The 20,892-nt window shown below is 40.9% G+C and overlaps 1 protein-coding gene across 1 annotated transcript; it reads left to right on the top strand.

The window, feature by feature from the left end:
* Positions 1-5,851: 5,851 nt before the first annotated feature.
* Positions 5,852-18,962, top strand: LOC118829112 (dehydrogenase/reductase SDR family member 2, mitochondrial-like). The gene is made up of 7 exons (XM_036736066.1): positions 5,852-5,991; positions 6,665-6,842; positions 15,175-15,276; positions 16,393-16,463; positions 17,052-17,103; positions 17,426-17,576; positions 18,228-18,962. Exons 1-7 carry the CDS (start codon positions 5,852-5,854, stop codon positions 18,377-18,379), a joined length of 846 nt encoding a protein of 281 aa, XP_036591961.1. The 3' UTR covers positions 18,380-18,962.
* The last annotated feature ends 1,930 nt before the right edge of the window (positions 18,963-20,892 follow it).

Raw genomic sequence — 20,892 nt, 5'->3', positions numbered from 1 at the left:
TTTAGATACCTTCCAGCTATAGAAATAACAGGTCTGGACAAAATCTGGGTAGAAATTAAACTTCGTATTGCCCATCTATTATACCATTCTAAAACATAACAGATTGGCTTTTGGAGGATGCATTTACAATCTTCGCTAGGGCTATGTGTCTGAGGAACAAGGTTTAAATGACCACAATATTCATTCATCATGATTCTGTGATGGACAAAAAACCTGTGCATTTGATGTACTCATTAGTGCTCAGTCAGCTGAGCACAGTAAGGAATTTCTGGGCTTTGTGCCAGCCACAGAGTTAAGTACATTTGAAATAGAGATTCTCATTCTAGCTTTTTCTGCCACGTGTATAAATCAACACTGTAATGTCTTAAGCAGAACATTTATTTGTTCATGGTCCCACAAGAAGAATATTGTATGGTGGTTTGTAGTTCTTTTTAATTGTATATCTAATTAATTTAATTGTATATCCAAATATGTGAATACTGTGATTTCATCTGCATAAGGGGCTCCCAGTGTGGAAACTCCCTTCAGCAATGCAAATCACCATTTTTGAGCCAGTTATAACTTAGTAGGTAATACCTACGGGGTTGAGTGGGACCCAAAGAATTTAAATGACTTTCCTAGGGTCACACACACTATAGGCACTGGGGTAAGTCTTCATTCTAAGCCGCCTTATGTCACTGTTCCTCTATGTCTATAAATACCATATAAATAAAACATGCGCAATCTTCAATGAAAATATTAGAGTTATAGCTTTTCTAAGGATACCATAAGAATATTCCCAGTTGTTATCATGATCATCAGAAGGCACAGCTCGCCTTATATAGTCTTTTTCTTTTCTTGTATATGCTTTTCCCTGACACCATCATATAGCTAGCATTTAAATAGCCCATAATATGTGCCAGGAATTGTGCTAAGTGCCTTAAAAATATCTCATTTGATCTTTACAACCACCCCATGAGGTAGATGCTCTTATGATCTCCACCTTACAGTGGAGGAAACTGAGGCAAACAGTGGTTAAGTGAATTGCCCAAGAACACATAGCTTGTACGAGTCTGACTACAGGCCCAGTGTTTTATCCACTGCACTACCTAGTTTCCCCATATCATTCATTCATTTTCTCATGGCATTAATTCCTCCTGTTGAAATACAGTCATCCTCACTGTCCTTAAACATATTTTAAAAATACATTTTATTGATAACTTTCATTTTTATGTCACCTGCATTTCCCAGTGGATGTTTCTCCCAACCTCAAAGCGCCATCCTTTATCATAAAGAATAAAAATAAGGTTCAATAAAACTAACCAAAGCATGAAAAAAAATCATACATTGTACATAATGTTCCATACTCTCATTCCTCTGCAAAGAAGCAGTGGGAGTTTCTTGCTGTTCAGTTGTTCAGTCGTATTTTATTTTTCATGACCCCATGGACCATAGCACTCCAGGCCCTTCTACTCTCCACTACTTTTCAAAGTCTGTGCAAGTTCATCAGTGGGAGGCACCTTCTCATGTTTTTTCTTTGGGGTCAAGCTTGGTCATTGTAATTTTATAGCATTCAATCTCCATTTTTTATTATTGTTAGTCTTTCCATTGTTGTGGGCATTGCCTTTATTATTTTCCTAATTCTATTTATTTCACTCTGCATCAGCTCATATATCTTGTCATACTTCTCTGTATTCATTATAATCATGATTTTTATAGCACAGTAATATTCCATTGAATTCACATACTATAATTTTTTATTTATTTAGTATTTTATTTTTCCCCAGTTACATGTAAAAATAATTTTTAACATTCATTTTTAAAACTTTGAGTTCCAAATTCTTTCCCCTTCTCCCTCTCCCCTCCCCTCATTGAGAAGACTAGCAATTTGATATAGGTTATACATGTATAATCATGCAAAACATTTCCATAATAGTCATGTTGAGAAAGAAAATGTAGACCAAAAAACTCAAAAAATAAAGAAAGCCAAAAAAGTATGCTTCAATCTGTATTCAGACACCATCAGTTCTTTCTCTGGGGACGGATAGCATTTTTCATCATATGTCATTCAGAGTTGTCTTGGATCATCATATCTCTGAGAAGAGCTAAGTCATTCACAGCTGATCGTCTTACAACATTGCTGTTACTTTGTACACAGTACATTTCACTTTGCATCAGCCCTTACAAGTTTTTCTAGGTTTTTCTGAGAGCATCCTGCTCATCATTTCTTATAGTACAATAGAATTCCATCATAATCACATACCACAACTTGTTCAGCTATTCCCCAATTGATTGATGGGCTTTCCTTCAACTTCTAACTCTTAAATCCCCAGAAGAGAGCTGTTATAAATATTTTTGTACATATAGGTCCTTTTCCTTTTTGTTTTTCATTTCTTTTGGGATACAGATCTAGTAGTGGCATTGCTAGGTCAAATGGTTTTATAGCCCTTTGGGCATAGTTCTAAATTGCTTTATAGAATGATTGAATCAGTTCAAAACTTCATCAATGGTGCATTAATGTCTCATTTTCCCCACATCCCCTCCAACATTTGTCATTTACCTTTTATGTCCTATTAGCCAACCTAAGAGTTGCAAGGTAGTACCTCAGAATTGCTTTAATCCACATTTCTCCAATTAATAGCTAGTTAGAGTATTTTTTTCATATTGGTATAGAAGCTTTGATTACATCATCTGAAAGCTGATCATATCTTTTGATCATTTATCAATAGGGGAGTGGCTCTTATTTTTATAAATTTGACTTAGTTCTCTATATGTTTGAGAAATGAGGTCTTTATCAGAAAAACTTGATTCAAAAGTTTTTTCCCAGTTATTGCTATCTGTATTTCCCTCCATCCCATCCCCCCACTCATTCTACTCTCTCTCTCTTTTCACCCTGTCCCTCTTCAAAAATGTTTTGCTTCTGACTGCCCCTCCCCCAATCTGCCCTCCCTTCTATTACACCCCCTCCTCTTTCTCTTATTCTCTTCCCCTCCTACTTTCCCATAGGGTAAGTAAGATAGATTTCTATACCCAATTGAGTGTGTAAGTTATTCCCTCTTTGAGCCAATGCTGATGACAGTAAGGTTCACTCACTTCCCTTCACCTCTCCCTCTTCCCCTCCACTGTAAAAGCTTTTTCTAACCTCTTTTATGTGAAATAATTTACTACATTCTTCCTCTCCCTTTCTCCCTCTCCCAATACATTCCTCTCTCATCCCTGAATTTTATTTTTTAGGTATCATCCCTTCATATTCAACTGATTCCTGTGCCCTCTGTCTATATGTACTCCTTCTAACTACGCTAATAATGAGAAAGGTCTTATGAGTTACAAATACCATCTCCTCATGTAGGAATATAAACAGTTTAACCTTATTAAGTCCATTATGATTTCCCTTTCCTGTTAACCTTTTTATGCTTCTCTTGAATTTTGTATTTGAAAGTCAAATTTTCTATTCAGCTCTGGTCTTTTCATCAAGAATGCTTGAAAGTGCTCTGCCTCATTGAATGTCCATTTTTCCCTAAAGGATTTATACTCAGTTTTGCTGGGTAGGTGATTTTTGGTGGTAATCCTACCTCCTTTGCCCTCCAGAATATTAAATTCAAAGCCCTCAGATCCTTTAATATAGAATCTGCCAAATCTTGTGTTATCCTGACTGTGGCTCCATGATACTTGAATTGTTTCTTTCTGGCCACTTGAAGTATTTTCTCCTTGACTTGGGAACTCTAGATTTTGGCTATAATGTTCCTGGCAGTTTCATTTTGGGATCTCTTTCAGGAGGTGCTCAATGGATTCTTTCAATTTCTATTTTACCCTCTGGTTCTAGAATATCAGGGTGGTTTTCCTTGATAACTTCTTGAAAGACGATGTCTAGGCTCTTTTTTTGACCATGGCTTTCAGGTAGTACAACAATTTTTAAATTATCTCCCCTCGATTTATTTTCCAGGTCAGTTGTTTTCACAATGAAATATTTCACATTGTTTTCTATTTTTCATCCTTCTGGTTTCATTTTATTGTGTTTTGATTTCTCATAAAGTCATTAGCTTCCATTTGCTCCATTCTAATTTTTAAGGAATTATTTTCTTCACTGAGCTTTTGGACCTCCTTTTCCATTTGGCCAATTCTGCTTTTTAAGGCATTCTTCCCCTCATTGGTTTTTCATATACTATAATTTTTTAAGGAATTCATCTATCAATTGGCATCTACTTTGTTTCCTGTTCTTTACCCAAAAAGTGCTACTTCTTCCTCCACCTCATTTTACAGACGAGAGAATTGAGACAAACAGAGTTAAGCCCAGAGTCACACAGCTAGCAAGTGTTTGAAGCAAGATTTGAACTCACATAAATGAGTCTTTCTGACTTCAGGCCCAGCACTCTACCCACTTTGCCACCTAGCTGCCTCCCATGCATTATGCTATCCAACCACAACTTTTTCTACCTGCTACTGGTGTATTTCCTTAGTAATTCTCTACACACATCCCAAAGCAATCAAGGGGCATGTTCTCATATTTATTCACAAATGAATAGAAATACCCAATCCCTCTCACTCGTTAATCAAGCAGCTCTGAGCACCCCCCCGGTTTATAAATAAACCTCTTTCCCCATTAATTTTCTCTCTTCCTTCCACCTTCCCCCACTAAACTCCCTAGTTTCATAGGCTGAGATAAACATTAATATTACTGGCTGTACAATTTATTAACAGTGTATCAGACAATAAAAATACACTTAAATATTCCCATAACATATCAGCTAAGAGAAAGATTACAGCCAGAGTCATTTCTAACCAAAAATAGCTGCTGACTTCTTCACAGACCACACATAATCCAACAATTCTTTTGGATAGCAAAGTCCCTCAAGAATTCTCTTCAGGTTATCTTCTCCACAAATGAAAGTTAAGCTCAGTTTTCTCAAAATACCTGCTTAGACTTTTATGCCATAACAATTAAATCACTCATTCTCTCAGGAAAATGTTCTCTCAGTTCTTTCTATGTCTTTCACAGTCTCGCTCAGCTGTGGCAGTTCACTCTCTCCATAAAACAGCTAAACTGTCTCTTTCCAAGATTTTATCTCCCCTCTCTCAAAGACATGGTAACAACATCCAAGTCTCTGTAGGAGGGGCTCTTGAAGCTGGAAGGGCACTGTTGCTCCATTAACTGTTTTTCCTCATTTTCTCTTCTGCCTCTTCTATCACAGAACAAATTAGTTGGGTTCCTCAAAGTGAGGACTTTGACACACTTTAACAAAGACCATAACTTTTAGGCAGCAGGTCACAGAAGCTTATAAGTCTATGGCAGAGCTGTGACAAGACTCTGATGGTATGGCCCCTGACAGCAAAACCAGAATTCCAATGCCTGTAAATCTCGATGACAATAAGATATCCCTAGCTCAGATCAGATAGTCTGCAAGCATTTAGGAAGCACCTACTATGACTCTCCAGACCAGGGGTGGGGAAGCTGCGCCCTTGAGGCCACATGTGGCCCTCTAGGTCCTCAAGTGTAGCCCTTTGACGGAATCCAAATTTCACAGAACAAATCCTCTTAAAAAAAGGATTTGTTCTGTAAAACTTGGACTCAGTCAAAGGCCAGCACCCAAGGCCCAGGAAGGCTATGATCGCAGGTTCCCCAGGTTCTTGCAAGTTCTCCAGACACTGTGCTAAGCTCTGGGGAGGCAAAGAAAGACAAACAAAGCAATACAAAACAAAGCAGCAATACTGTCTCTTCTATTCCTGAGCCAAGATGGGGCAGAGGGGTGTGTGTCAGAAAAAGCCTCATGATGTGTTGAGTGAGAGGTTTCTATGTGATGAATGGTGTTGACCATTTCCCTCAGCTGCTCCCTGGATCTAAGTCCACTGGAAAGAAGATCGGATGCTGATTGACATGTTCAAGACACTGTCATTTGCCCATGGAGCCTTGTTCATTCCCAGGGTCCCTCTCTCAGTGAGGATGAGCAGCATTGCAGTAGAAAAGAAACGCATTTTGGCTGACAAAGTGGCTGTGATCACTGGGTCCACCCAAGGGTAAGTGAAAATAAATTCCTAATTGAAAAGTGCAACAGGAGAACGTTATACATAACCACAGATATATGGATTCTGTGATGACTAACCTTGATAAACTTGGCTGTTCTCAGCAATACAAAATTCAAAGACAACTCCACAGGATTCATGATGGAGAGAGCTATCTACATCCAGGGAAAGAACTATGGAGTCTGGTGCAGATTGAGGCAAACTGTTTGCTCTTCTTTTTTTTCTCTTTTGTTTTTGTTTTTTTGGTTTTGTTTCTTCTTTCTCATGATTCATTCTATTGGTCATAATTCTTCTTTACAATTTGACTATTGTGTAAATAAGTTTAATGCGAAGTTATATGTAGAAGATATATCGGATTCCATGCCATCTGGGGGAGGAGTGGGGAGGGGGAAGAAGAAAATCTGGAACTCAAAATCATATGGAACTGCGTGTTGTAAACTAAAAATAAAAGTCTTAATTTAAAAAAAAGTGCAACAGGGATATTGAGTCTACACTCTTAGCATAATTGATCCATCAGAGAGTGTAGGGTCAGCTCCTCAGAGGCAAAAGAGGCTGAGGATTATCATTTTCCACTAGAGAGAAGGTCACCAGGTGGCTGAGGTAGAGGGCAACAGGGCTAAGAAATGAGGATATCAAGGGTGTCTTTCTGTCTGCATTTCTTTTCCAGCATTGGCTTTGCTATTGCACAACGATTGGCCCAGGATGGGGCCCATGTGGTGGTGAGCAGTCGCAAGCAGCACAATGTTGATCGGGCTGTGGTGACACTGAAGGAAGAGGGACTCAGTGTGAGCGGCATAGTGTGCCACGCAGGGAAAGCAGAGGACCGCGATAGGCTAGTGACTATGGTGAGTGATCACAGATGAGGGTAGATGGCATAGATAAAAAACAGACAGATCATTTCCTAATTACCCAGCACAGGACTCAGAGGGCCTACAACTGAATCCTCCCCCATGGGGCTCATGTGGTCTGCCCTGAATGGATAGACTAAGCTGGGCCAATGAGAGCAGATCCTTTGAAGAGAAGGTGATCCTGGTGACTCAGGTCTTAGGGAAGCTCTGGGTTGGGGACACTAGGTGCTTAATAAATGTTTATTGATTTGATTTGGGGGTTCAATTACACATTACATGGAAGGTGACATTCTGACTGACAGAGCCAAAACAAGGAATTGGCTCACCCCTAGACAGGGTTTGGGAATTTTAGTTCCTCTTTGCCCCTGTGGTTTGAAATTTAGCCAGTTCACTCCTTCAGTGTATAGGGAGAGAGTCAAGTGTTATAATGGATTGAACACAGCAAAAAAAGATAATTTTTTTAATTGTTAGAAGATACACATAATAAAGGCAGGAACCAGTCCTGGAGAGTAGAGGGCAATGACCTTACCTTCTCCATTTAGCTTCTAATCTTGTTTAGCCTCATTTGCATACCAATCTGGAAAGGATCATGGGAGCAAAATGGACTTTGTAGCCCCAGCCTCTGCATAACTACTGTGGGGATTTCTTTGTCAGACTCTCACCTGCACTCCCCAAATAAATTTTGGGAGCACAAGATAAGGCATTACAGGTAAACTACATGAAATTTCTAACCCTGTCAAGACAATTATCTGGACAATGGATTTCATATTGGCATTGGATACAGGCATTGAAAAGAATAGACTTAGCCTTTGCCTAGTGGCATTCTGGTTTGGCATTGTGTTTCCTGTCCTTAGCTGGATGTCGTTGCTCACAGTCTCTGATATGGATTAAAGACCTATCAGTGTGCCGTTGTCAAGGAGAGGCTTCCTAGTTACTTCATTTGTCCTTTGGGAACCAAAAAGGCCATTTCATGACCCTGAAGAGTCAAAGCATTGAATCTCAATGGAGAGTAGTAGTTTCATAACCAATAGAGCTACCCAGAAGGCATTACAAGACCAGTGAAGTCATCCACCAGGAATCAGGAGAGTGGTAGACATGATTCCTGGCAGAGAACAGCATGATGACATCACCAGAGGACATCAGCAACCCTAGGGCACCAAAGTTATGAGTTGCTCTGGGCACATACCATCTTTATGTATGTCCTGGCCACGCAGGTCCTTTATGATCGCCCCTTCGTATATGCACCCACGCCACACGTATTACCTAAGTGTACCATCCATGTGTTCTTCTTGGTAATGTATTTTCTTAATATATGTCCCCTTCCCCTCAGATGGCATGGTAATATTTGCGAATTTGCAGTGCATGGGAGAGATCTTTTCCTGTTGTTTAAATTGTCATTTTATTTGATTAAATGTCTTTTGCTTTGAATGGTCTGGTTGTGGCTGGCTGGTAATGTAAATATACAATGAGGGGCTCATGAGCTATGGTTTTAAGTGGGTAATGACCCATAGAGTGCCTCAAACTGAGATTGCTTTCCTGGGGGCCCAAGTTTAAGAGATGGTGCCTTGTGTGTTAAAAGTATAATGTATCCAATTTGACTATCAAAAAATAAGGACCTATGTGCCATGAAGAGCAGAATTTTCCATCATTCAAAATATATTCATTTTTTAAAAACAATGTTTTAACATCAACATTGTGCTGATGTTAGATGACTACAAATCATGGAATATGATTTCCAATCTCAGGAAAATCAAAATAGTGAATAACACAAGGGTGTGTGGGCGATAGTTGTATCTTATTACTCATTATGCGATAAGAACCATAAGAAAATCTTATAAAGGATATATAAGTGGAAAATAAGGTGGTCTTGCCCATAGAGTGGGAGTGAGGAATAGCAAATGCTCAGCTGAGTGTTTTACTCGTATTTGCAAACTATTACAAGATCCAGATGAAGCTTGATGGAGAATTAAGAAGACAAGGTGTGCTTGGTTTGCAATATGTACCATTGGAAGGAGGACCCACCCTAAAGATATCACACATTTACCAAAATATTGAAGCATGTCAAAGGTAATACTGAATCTCAGTCCAAGAGAACTGATGATGATGCCTATTTCCTCCTTTCAGTAGAGAGGGGGGCGGGGAACTACAGATGTGGCATCTGTTATACACTATGAAATGTAATTACCATTACTTTTAGTTTTAGGGTAGCTAGGTGGCACATTGGATAGAACGCCAGTCCTGGAGTCAGGAAGCCTCATCTTCCTAAGTTCAAATCTGGTCTCAGACACTTACTAGCTGTGTGACCCTGGGCAAATCACTTAACCTTGTTTGCCTTAGTTTCCTCATCTGTAAAATGAACCGCAGAAGAAAATCACAAACTACTCCAATATCTTTGCCAAGAATGCCCCAAAAGGGGTCAGAAGGAGTCAGACACAACAGAAGACTCCTAAACCATAACTTTTAATTCAATTTTTTAAAGAAGGGATAATTCAATGGTGAGGGAATGGAGAGAATGATTGTGGTGTAAAAAGAAAAGGTATAAATGAAAAATTTTAGAGCAATATTGAAACATCATATTTCCTTCCCTTCCTCTCCCCAACATAAACACTCATTTCTGTATCCTAGGTGGGTACTTACACCACCTACCTCCAGTCTGGGTTCTATTAATGGATGATCTTCTTAAATGTGAATGTTGATGCTAAAAAGCAATATAGAGGAGAAGCATATAGAGAACAGGTGACTGCCCCAGAAAAGGGACTCCAAGCATATGGGAACAACTGGTCAGTCAACAAACCTTTAGTAAGCACTTACTAGGTGCCAGACACTGTGCTAAGCACTGGGAATATACATACAAGTTGAAAGAAAGACAGTACTGGTCCTCAAGAGCCTTACGTTCTAATGGGGGAAGACAACACACAAAAGGGAGCTGAGAGCAAGGTGGAGAGGTTGAGGTCTGGAATGAAGGTACCCTGCTTTGAGGGACAGTAGAGGAAGTCCAGAGTGCAGCCTGGAGAGGAGTAAGACCTGACTGGCATGGGTTTCCTCCTTCAATAGAAGCTCTGGGAGGAGCTGTCCAATCAGAGGGAGAGGCCAAGAAGTAATGAGGTTTCTGGATATAAAGCTGGGGCACAGGAGAGGAAATCTGGAGTGCAGCATGACGAGGAATGATTAGAGGGTGGAATATTTTGTCTTAGGTACAATGGATAATGTCATGATCATAATGAATGATTGCTCAGATACTTCAAAGACTTGTGGCTTGTTGGTATGAGTACTTCCCTTCACCAACACAGATCACAACCCCTCTGTAACTTGCTAGATGGACTTTGAGAATTGCTGTGGCCAAAAGCTTTATTACCTTGTGGCCAATCAAGTGATGAATCTGTCTGAACTTAGCTGGGCTGGCCCTTGGACAACAGACATACAGTCCTTTGTGGGAGCTCAATTCTAAGCCATCTATACTTAGTGAGGTCTACCAGAGTTTGGGTTCTGTTGGCACAGCCTCGGAGAACCCAGGGTTACCTTCATACCACAGTGAGATATCAAATACAGATTTACCTGGAGGTTGGACTAGTAGCCGCTTAACCAATGTTTGTTGAAAGGAAAGAAAGGTAGAAATGAATGATGGGAATAAAGTTTGTGACTGGAAGGAGAACAGAAAGAGAAATTATATTATTAAAATTAAGGTGACCAGAAGGCCCTAGAAGTTGCACTCTAGGTTGCAATTGCATAATTGGGCTCATGTTCTAGTTATATTTGTCCCAGAATATGTCTCCATAGCAATATCATCTCATTATCTATCAAGAGAAAAAGAAATGGATCACCCAGTACTCTTAACTAACCAAATCTGCTCCAGGAATAATTAAATGATGTAATAATGATAATAAAAGTCCTCCTCCAATGCCTCAATGTCATGTGTGGGTAACCCTGTGTTCTGGAAGGATACGTCAGTGGAGCAGAGCTTTGAGTGTGGGTCTGCGGAAAGACTATGTCTTTTGACTAAGGACCAGCCTAGCTAAGTTAAAAAGGATCTTCACAGAAAGGTCACAGCAACTCTCAAAATTAGCCAACCAAGCCAAAGAGGGGTTCCAGTCTTTGTAGACAGGAGTGCCTACAAGGATCCTTGAAATATTGAACAATAATAATGTAGAAGCTGTAACTAGGAGTATACTGGTCAACTTAACAAGGTGAAAGGGTAAGTACTAGAAGGCATCTCAATGTGGAAGGATTTTTTTAAAATATGTCCTTAATGGGGTATGAAATGATAGCTTTTCAGCCTAAGAAGATTAAAGGATGAGACCTTTGTTCTGGATATATTCTGGCCTCAAAGACATCTCTCTATGGACATCCCTATTGAGATAGTTAATCTCCCTTGCAGAATGTGGGGAGCATATTTGGCCTGGGTAACTGTTGATCCATTGACACATGGAGGGTGATTCTTTGAGTAATGACAATTTGTTTTTCACTTAAGAAGCATTCATTCTTTGTCTCTCCCACTTCCATCTGGAGAGAAAAGGGAGATATCCTAGACAATGCCAAAATCCTTGACCCAGAGGAGGAATAATTCTTCTCAAATTTTTGAACCAAGTCTCCTACAAAGAAGAGGAGCAACACATGGCCCAGGGCTGGAGCAACAGCAGGAGACCGAAGTATGATGTGGAGGAGCAAACCTGGACCCCATACTACTCATTGCCACCTTGAGTTATACAGACAGTGCTGTTCTGATGGAAAGAGAAGTGAGATTCTAGCAACTCCAAGTGCAAAATTCCAAAGTTGGGGAATCTCAACCTTAGGATAGTGCTATCAATCTAGAAGACTATATAGACCTGGGGTGGGGAAATGTGCATGTGGGGGAAACTTGAGGGGCATATCTCTGTTGGCCACAAGTATGTCTCCCTTCCCGGGAAATATCTACCACAAGGTGGCACTATGAGCCTGGAAAATTGCAGAAGTCCCTGAATGGAAGGTGGAATTCATCTGAGAGGGAAGAGCTCATTATGTTGACTGTACATGGGATCTTATCCATCCTTCATGATTTTTTCGCATCATTTCTATGGGATGAAATATATGTTATTATTTTGAGTGTTTTAAATGGGAACTGAGAGCCTTTTTATACATATCTATATAGAATAAGAAGTGAATTATACTCTGAGGTTCCCAGGGAAAACCCTGGATGGAGGTGTCAACCAGACCAAACCAGCCTCTAACCCGTGGATGGCTGGAGCTGAACAGAGCAGGCTAGAGACAGGAGAATCAGGAATCAAACGTAATTTTAATATCAAAGTGAGGGAAACAGCTTGCCAGCAAGGAGGGGATCTTTTAGTCACATATGCTGGGGCTCTGCCCCTAGTGGGGAACCAGAGACAGTGTGGAGAGATCTCAATACTATGCCAATGGCTACGCAGTGAGCTGTAACCCTTACAATAAGGGGTAACAGCCACAAAGAGACCAGTTTGATTCATAGCAGCGCATCCTGCCTGGAACATGGATATATCAGGTGCTTATTCGAGGTCAGAGAGCACCTGGTGCTGGTCAAAGCAATGCAATCATTATGTGATTTTGCCAGAGGGTAATATCAGGCAGAGGGTGAATAAAAGGATTAATGTTATGCCAAGTTCAGGGCACAGCTCCCTCACTGGGATTAGCTCTGGAAAACAGAGTGTCTCCTAAGAGCTTAACAGAGATACCAGGCAATGAATAATTAATGAGAAGATTCACCAAGACTGAACCCAGTCTCTCTAAGTCCAAAATTGTGGTTCTAGGCCAAGGATGGCAATTTTAATTATGTTGTAATAATAAGAATGCATTTGTTTAGCCTTTTAATGTTTACAAAGTGTACAATCCTATGAGGAATGGTTCTAGGACAGAATTGAATAGGGATGAGGCAATAGTGTGTGAGACTTGGACTTAGGGGAGATGTGGGTTCAAATCCCACCTCTAACAGTGACTAGCTATGGGCAAGTCACAATTTCTCTGAGACACGGTTTCCTCATCTGTACTGCTTATCTCTCCGAGTTGTTATAAGGATCAATCAATGAGTATTTATTAAGTGCCTACCATATGCCAGGAACTCTATTGGCTTTGTGGACACAGAGATAAAAGCAAGATAGTCCCTGACCTCAGGGGCTTTACATTCTGCTGGAGAAGGGGTGGGTACAGTATTTTCACAGATAAGTAAATGAAAGATACATACAAAATAAAAACAATGTATGCATATGATGGGCACTAATAATTGGAGGAATCAGGAAAGGTCTCTTCAAGGAAGTAGTGCCTGATTTGAGTCTTGAGGTGGTTGTGAAGAGAAAAAGTATTCTAGGGATAGGAGACAGCCTATGAAAAGCAAGAAGTGGGAGATGAAATGTGTATGGGGGGCAACAAGAAGGCGTGTGTGGCTAGAACATAAGAGTACATGATAGCCTGGTGTTAGATTGTCAAGGAATCGATATGGCAAAAGGAAAGTTTGTATGTTCTCCCAGGGACAGTCAGGAACCACAGAAGCCTCTTGAGCTGGGGATGTAGTAAGGTCCGATTTGTGCTTCAGGATGGTCACTTTGGCCTATGTGAGGAGGATAATTACAAAAGGAGAGAGGCTGGATTTGGGGAAACCAACAAGAAGTTCCGCTTAATAGTCCAGATGACAGGAGATGAGGGCCTGTACTGGGTTAATTGTGGTGTGAGTAGTGAGATGTTTTGGAGGAAGTATCTGTAAGACTTGGCAACTAGATTAGCTATCAGGAGGGAGAGAGTGGAAGGTTGCAAATGTGGACGAATGGAAGAATAGAGGGAAGTTAGGAGGCAATATGAATTTAGGGTTCTATTTCAGACATGTGGGGTTTGAGGTACCCATGGTACACCCAGGTGACACATCAGGCCATTGGAGATGTGGGACTGGAGCTGAGGAAGGAGATGGAGGCTAGCTATTTAGGTCTGGAAGTCAGCTGCATAAAGACGATTCGTTGAGTCCACGTGAACTGATGGGATCACTGAGAGAGGTAGAGAAAGAAGAGTGTCCAAAAAAGAACCCTGGGGTATATCACACATAAGGAGCAAGATGGGGATGATGATCAACAAAGAAAATTAAGAAGGAGTAGTCAGAAAGGTAGGGAGAGAACCACAATAGAGCAGTGTCACAACAACCCAGAAGGGAGAGAGTATACAGAGGGATGGGTAGGCCATTGGATTTCACAATAAAGAGATTATTGGTGACCTTAAAAGAACAGTTTCGCTGAGTACAGGGAACAGAAGCCAGAAGAAGGGGGCTAGGAAAGGAGTGGGAGGTGAGCCAATGAAGACAATGAGTACAGATAGCTTTTTTTTTTAAAGTAGTTTGGCTGTGCAAAGAGATATAGAATGATAACCTGAGGGGATAGGAGGGTCAAATGATCTTGTTTAAGGATGGGGAAGATAGGACACGTTTGTAGGCAGCAGGAAAGGAAACAGAATAAATTGAAAATTAGGGAGAAATGGGAAAGAATGAAGGATAAGGTCTTGGAGGAAAAAGGAAGGAATCTGACCAAGAGTACATGTAGAAGAGTTGGCACTGGCTAAGAGAAGGCTATCTCACCCTCCAAGAATGGAGCAAAGAGGAAAGAATGCATGTGATGGTTTCAAGTACGGAAACGGGGCAAAGAACTGGGGTAGTGTGTGCCAAGATCCCCAGACAGAAGGAAGGAGGAGGAGTGGCCTAAGTGGCTGGAGGAGAGAAGAGAAGGTTGGAAGCAACATAGGAGTGTGATAGAAAGTCAATCAGAGAAGCATGAAAAGATTGGCCTTGCATCAGTGAGTAACAGATGAAGACAGTCGATGTAAAGAACTTTGAAAATGTTAAAGCACTACATAAAGGTTTTGTCATTGTTGTTGCTGATCTTGTTATAGCAAGAACTCCCAGTTTGACAGGAGACACTGGGTCTACTCCAGTTTCCAGCAAGGAAAGGCAAAATAGCCTAGTGGTTAAGGAACTAGGCTTTAATTCAGGAAGATCTGGATGCAAATCCCAGCTGTTACTTTCCATCTGGGTGACCTCTGGCAAATCACTTTAACCTCTGTGGGCCTCATTTTCCACATCTGCAAAATCAGGGGTTTGAATCTGGCTGCCTCCCAGGATCATTTTCAGCTTTAAGTCTATGTGCCTATAAGGAATATTATCCCGTATACAATGAGTGAGTCTGCAGTTCAGACCACACCCTCCCTATCTGGCAAGAGTAAGAAAGAGATAGAGGAAGAGAGACAGAGACAGAGAAACAAACACAGAGACATAGAGAAAGAGATGCTGTCTATTACCTCCCCATCATCTCTAATCCCACATTTTCTATCACATTTTTTCCACCTCTAGGTTGCAGAGCAATATGGAGGTGTCGACTTCGTAGTTTGTGCTGCTGGAGTTAATCCCTTAGTAGGGAGCACCCTGGGAGCCAGTGAGCAGGTCTGGGACAAGGTGAGGCCTTAGGAGTTAGATTTAGGATCACATTTGATGATCCTTGTGTCATGCTCTATCTGCTGTAGCTGATAACATACTCAAATGTAATCTGGGTTCCCACAAAGTCACTCTCCCCACTGTTTCGTGAAATTGGTAACTACAATTCTCCTAAAGCCAAGAAAACAAATGCCCACCCTATTATGTTTTCTTGATCTTTATCGCTGTTCACAAACTTTCTTCAGGCACAACCCTGGGGCCAAGTACTTTAGTCACCAAGACCTTGGGGTAGGATCTTACCCCCTCTGTCTTGGCACAGGATTCCTCTGATGTCATAGACCAGACAGGATGCATTCTGTTTCCTGGAATGCCATTTTCATCTGCCTGGCACAGGAATCACACCTCCAGGATAGAACAATGAAATCTCTGCCCTACCCAAAGAATAGCTGCCTTCACAGTTCCAGGAAAGATACTCTTCTCAGACTCTATAGTCCCAACATCAGCCACGAATCCTAGAGGACATGCCCATTGGTCGTTCTGTTTCCCACTACCTTTTATGGCCTTTACCAGGGAGATCTTTAATGTATATGGTGTTGCCCAAAAAGGAGTGCCAGGGTCTCAACTTCAGCCCATTACTATTAAGCTGGATTACTGTCACTGACCCACAGTGGCTATATTCAACTTCCCTCAGAGGAAATAAGTGCCCTCTTTAAGGGGTCATCATAAAGGGCATATCTGTTGAAAGCCCCTTCTATTTTTAAACTACCCTGTTCTGCCCCTTGGATGTCCTCCATTTGATTAGATGCATATAAACTAGCTTTCCTACATTACTTCTACTCTTGTTTTCTCTTACCCTGTTCTAGAATAGGTTGGCTTGGATAGGGAGAAGTCACTGTGGAAGAAATAAATAGAAGAGATTCTCCTAAATTGCATATTCACGGCGTTTGGGAAGAGACAGGGTTCCTCAGACCCCTGAACATATCCCAAGATTCCTTCTTCCTGGGGACCTCATATAGAGAAAGCAGGGATCAACATTCCAATCACTTCCTGCAGGGAAATTTACAGAATTCAAAGTGACCAACAAGAGTGGGAAACCAGAAGTAACCATATTGCAACTCCTTTTTGTTCTGAATTCAGATTCTGGATGTGAATGTGAAGTCCCCAGCCCTGCTCCTGGGCCAGCTGTTGCCTCATATGGAGAAAAGAGGGTATGAAATGGAGGAGGGGAATAAGTGGGTTACTGGGCTCAGGAGCTGGGCCGAGCAGAGCAGGGAAAGCAGGACATGAACAATTAGATGACCTCTCTTTAGTATATCTATGGCTAACCTAACTCTTAGTCTCTCTTTCTTTGAACCCTGAAGTAGGGACTCCCTAAATGATGCCTATTCTATTGTTATGAGCTGTCCAGACATAGAAGGGGCTGGCGTTGGAAGGGAGTAAGATTGTCAGTGGAGCTTTTCAACCAGAAAGCGAATGACCACTTGTCAGAAAACTCATAGACAAGATTCATGTTTTGGGTGTGTGAGGTCTAAAATGACTCTTCAATTCTATGATTTTGTCATTCTACCTAGCTGTCCTTCATGGGGGCCCATGGGATACTGTCTATTCCCATGATCTGAAACTCTCCAGTATTTCACTACCCTAAGAAGTACTGATAAGATGCCACCAAATCCCCTCCTGTCATCATAGACCTTAGTCCCTCCTCCCACTAGTTTCTATATCACTAGAAAAGCTAATCTCTTGAAAATAAAATGTCTCTCAGGTAACAATCATCCCATTTGTTTATTTCCTTGTAGGGAATGTTCTGTGATCTTGGTATCATCAATTACAGGCTATATGCCATATCCAGTAAGTATTGACTTTGAACTTGGGTGGGCCACAGTAAGTACAGGAGAAAAGGTATAAATCCCACATTTTAACAATAACTCTCTTACACCTATCTGCTGCCTTTTATTTTTGAAAGTATATTTCCATCTGTTACATCATTCAGCATTTATCACATCCCCTTGAAATTTAGGGCAGGTCTTATCATCATTTGACAAATGCGGCAACCCAAGTCCAAAGATATTCCCCCAACCTGTGATAGAACTAAGATACAGAGAAGCAGTCAGGAAAGATTTCCTCTCCTCCAGGCCTAGGAAACTTTGCCTGATTTATTTTCCCCTTGTAGAAGTTTGGCCCCTACAATATCAGTAAAACTGCCTTGCTGGGCCTCACCAAGACACTGGCTGTGGAGCTGGCCCCAAAGGGCATCCGGGTGAACTGCCTGGTTCCAGGTATTATCAAGACTAACTTCGGCAATGTCGCGGTAAGGTTCTGGGGTTACTCCTCTAATCTTCTCAACATCCCCATGATAATCAAATTCCTGATCAGGTCAAGTCCAGGCCAACTCCTAAGGAGACCCATTCAGGACTGGGAGGCTCAGTCTTGGGCTTATTAATCCTTTCTAGTCTTTATACTCTGAGCCTTCTTTCCCTGTAGCAGTATATGTACTTTAATCTTTTTGGGGGAAAAATAGTGCCCAGTGGCCTCCATTTCATTTCCCTAGGCATGAGTGGGGCTCATCCTTTATAGGCACATACACCATGCTTATCCCCTTTTTAGATGTTCCCCCCACCCCCATGATCCTTCTGCCTAAGCACAACGAACCTTTCAATATTTTGCTTTTGTTCAGGTCAAAGAAGCAGACTCCATTCAGGCAGTTAAGAAACTATATGGAATGCAGAGGTAAATAGTTTTGGAACTTCATACAGTACCTTCTCCAGAGCTGGGAGAGAGAGAATTCTAGGGCATGAGAGATGAACATAGTTCTGGATTTGGGGTTGTGAGTTGTGCTCCCATGAAGAACTCACCATGTATGCCTGTATGGAACAACCCCCCAGGTGCCTATGAACTGGGGGAACCATAAAGATGGAGGCCACCCCGGGTCCTTCCTTTAAAACTACAGACACAGAGGACAAGACTAATTAGAGCCTGGTTTTTTGATCTCAGTCCTGTTCCTCTTCTATCCAGGATTGGACAACCAGAAGACTGTGTGGGGATTGTGTCTTTCCTGTGTTCTCCAGATTCCAGCTACATCACTGGACAGAACATTGTAGTAGCTGGCTTCTCCCTCAAGATGTAAGGCAACCTGTCAAGGAACATGAAACTATGACTCTGGGTGGCAAATAGTACATTTGATCTTGGGAACTAGACAGAAGTTGGGTAAGGATAGAAAATGGTATGGAAGAAGCCCAGGAGGGTTTCATTAACACCCAGAGACTAGAAAAGGGAAGTGAAGGGAATAAACATTTATATAGTGCTTACTACATGCCAGGCACTGTGCCTTTAAGCACCTTATGAATCTGAAGCTGGAGTTTATGTGTAGCCAATATATAAATACTCAGAGGCCCATAAGAGGATAATCATTTTCCACAGTTGTTTTTCTGGTAATCACTAGTTTAAACTTATACCACTGGTCTCAAGGGGAAAGCATATGACAGATCAGGGAATCTTATCTATTTCTTCATAAAATATATGAATTGTTGTTTTTTAATATCCTTAAACCCAATTCAATCCCTTAATCTATTACCAAGCATGTACCTGATCTTTACATGTTGAGATCTGACCATTAATGGGAGTCCCTAGATAATTAGACTATAGTTAAAGTGTGATAGGGGCTATTGTTCATTAATGGACTTAAGAAAAGGGAAGGACACTTTTGTAAATTCTGGGGAAACATTGTCTCTTTCTCTCTGTTTGAAGTTTTTTTTTTAATTTAAAATAAACTTGTCTGGAAATTACTAGATTTGTTGTTTTGAAAACAAGCCATCAGTCTATGTCTAGAAGCCCTAACCCTGAATTAGTGCTGTTTTGGTCCAAAGAGATAAGTTGGAAAGGAGAAGTAATTAAAATCATCTTTCCATATTATTTCTTACATTTAGCAGTAAATGCCTCTCTAAATGAGTGTTGTGTGCGTGCGTGCGTGCATGTGTGTGTGTGTGTGTGATAAGTCAGTTAATTAAATCAGATAAATTAGGAAAGCAAAAAGAGATCCCATGCACAAAACTTATATGGCCAAATGAGGATCTTCAGGAGGGCTAGAGACAGAAGATAGAAAATTTTCAGGTCTATATCTTAAAGAGGACTTCCACAGCCATCTGTTTACCCATGTTTCAGATCACTTGGTTGGGAATTAAGGAGAGTTCCTGAATTTCTTGGTTCCCTGGAGATTCTGAGGCAGCAATTAGAAGGAAGGTGTTCTCCTCAGAGCTAAGCTTTGGCACCAGACCAATGTCTGGTACATAGTAAACAATAAATTCTTGTCGCTTGCTCTCTGATCACTACAATTGGTTAAATTGGATTAGGGGGCATAGGATTGAAATGCTCATTTCCCTTTTGCCACTCAAGTTTTAATAACAAGGAATTATAAGATCAGAATCACAGAATTAATTAAATCTATGAGTGGGAAGAGACCTCATCTGGCATCTGGTCCAACCTACGTACAAAAAGAATCCACATTAGAGGTCTGGACTCTGCTTGAATACCTTCAAGAAAGGGAAGCTCACTATATCTAGTAGCAGGTCATTCTGGAAACCTCAAATTCTTAGCAAGTTTTTTTTTTCTGACACCAAAATTGGTTCTTCCCTCTGGGACCAAACAGAACAAAGAAACTCCTCCTTCACATGACAAGCTTTCAAATACTTGAAGACAATTTCTGTTTACATTTCCCCTGTGCTAAATCTGCCTAGCTACTTCAACCAATCTTCATATGTCGTAGACTCAAGGCCCTGACCATCCTGGTTTCTTTCCTTTGAACACCCTCCAGTTTATCAATGCCCTTTTTAGATCATGTTGCCCAGAAGTGAACATAATACTCCAGATGAAGTCTGATAAGGGGAGAATACAATGGGATTTTAGTCAATTTATGGGTGTGTATAAGGCCAAAATAGCTAGGAACTGGTGTGTGAAATTTAACAAAAAGGTAAATTGAGGCACATTTCTCTGAGCAAGATAGCATTTTATTATCAGAACAGGTAACCTGAGAATAAGATGAATCAATGGCTTGCTTCAATTTATGCCAAAGACCTAGAATTGCAGATGAAACTCATTTTTATAAGCAGAGAACAAGGAATAGTACAGGTTTGGTGACATCATTGAGGACAAAATGATTAGCTGAGGAAAGGGGAACAGCATGATTGGCTGGAAGCTGGTAACGAAGGGCTAGCAACAACTGCCTTCTACCCCGTGACTAAGAAGTGGTCATCGTTGGAGTCCAGCTGCAAGGTCTAGAGCTAACGAACCAGACTTTTTAGACAGCAAACGAGATGTCATTGACTCATAGCTTGGTGGTGTAAAGATATTAGACCCAATTCCTTATGGCAAGCCACATCCCCCAAGGTAAGCTAAATTCTTTGAGGCAAGACTAGAACAGTGTTCAGCAAGAGAGCTGGATTTCTAAATTTAACCCATTTCAGGCCAGCTGAATTCTGAACTAAGTTCAGAGACAAAGAACCCTGACTTTGGCAGTTTTAGGACAAAATCAATGAATTGTAAATAGGATCAGTAATAAATGATACAGGATCAAGAGATCATTTCAAAACAAAACCACATAGGTATGTGGAATAGTAAACCATTGGTATGACCAAAAATATACCA

This window comes from Trichosurus vulpecula, chromosome 8, assembly GCF_011100635.1.
Source record: "Trichosurus vulpecula isolate mTriVul1 chromosome 8, mTriVul1.pri, whole genome shotgun sequence".
NCBI lineage: Eukaryota > Metazoa > Chordata > Mammalia > Diprotodontia > Phalangeridae > Trichosurus > Trichosurus vulpecula.
Note: the sequence above shows the minus strand (reverse complement) of the source record. Positions and strands in the feature narration are given on the sequence as shown.

Coding starts and splice junctions, on each gene's coding strand:
- LOC118829112 (XM_036736066.1), top strand. CDS start 5,852: ATGTTCAAGACACTGTCATTTGCCCATGGAGCCTTGTTCATTCCCAGG. Junction 5,992..6,664: donor ATCACTGGGTCCACCCAAGG/GTAAGTGAAAAT, acceptor TTTCTTTTCCAG/CATTGGCTTTGCTATTGCAC. Junction 15,277..16,392: donor GTGAGCAGGTCTGGGACAAG/GTGAGGCCTTAG, acceptor TTCTGAATTCAG/ATTCTGGATGTGAATGTGAA.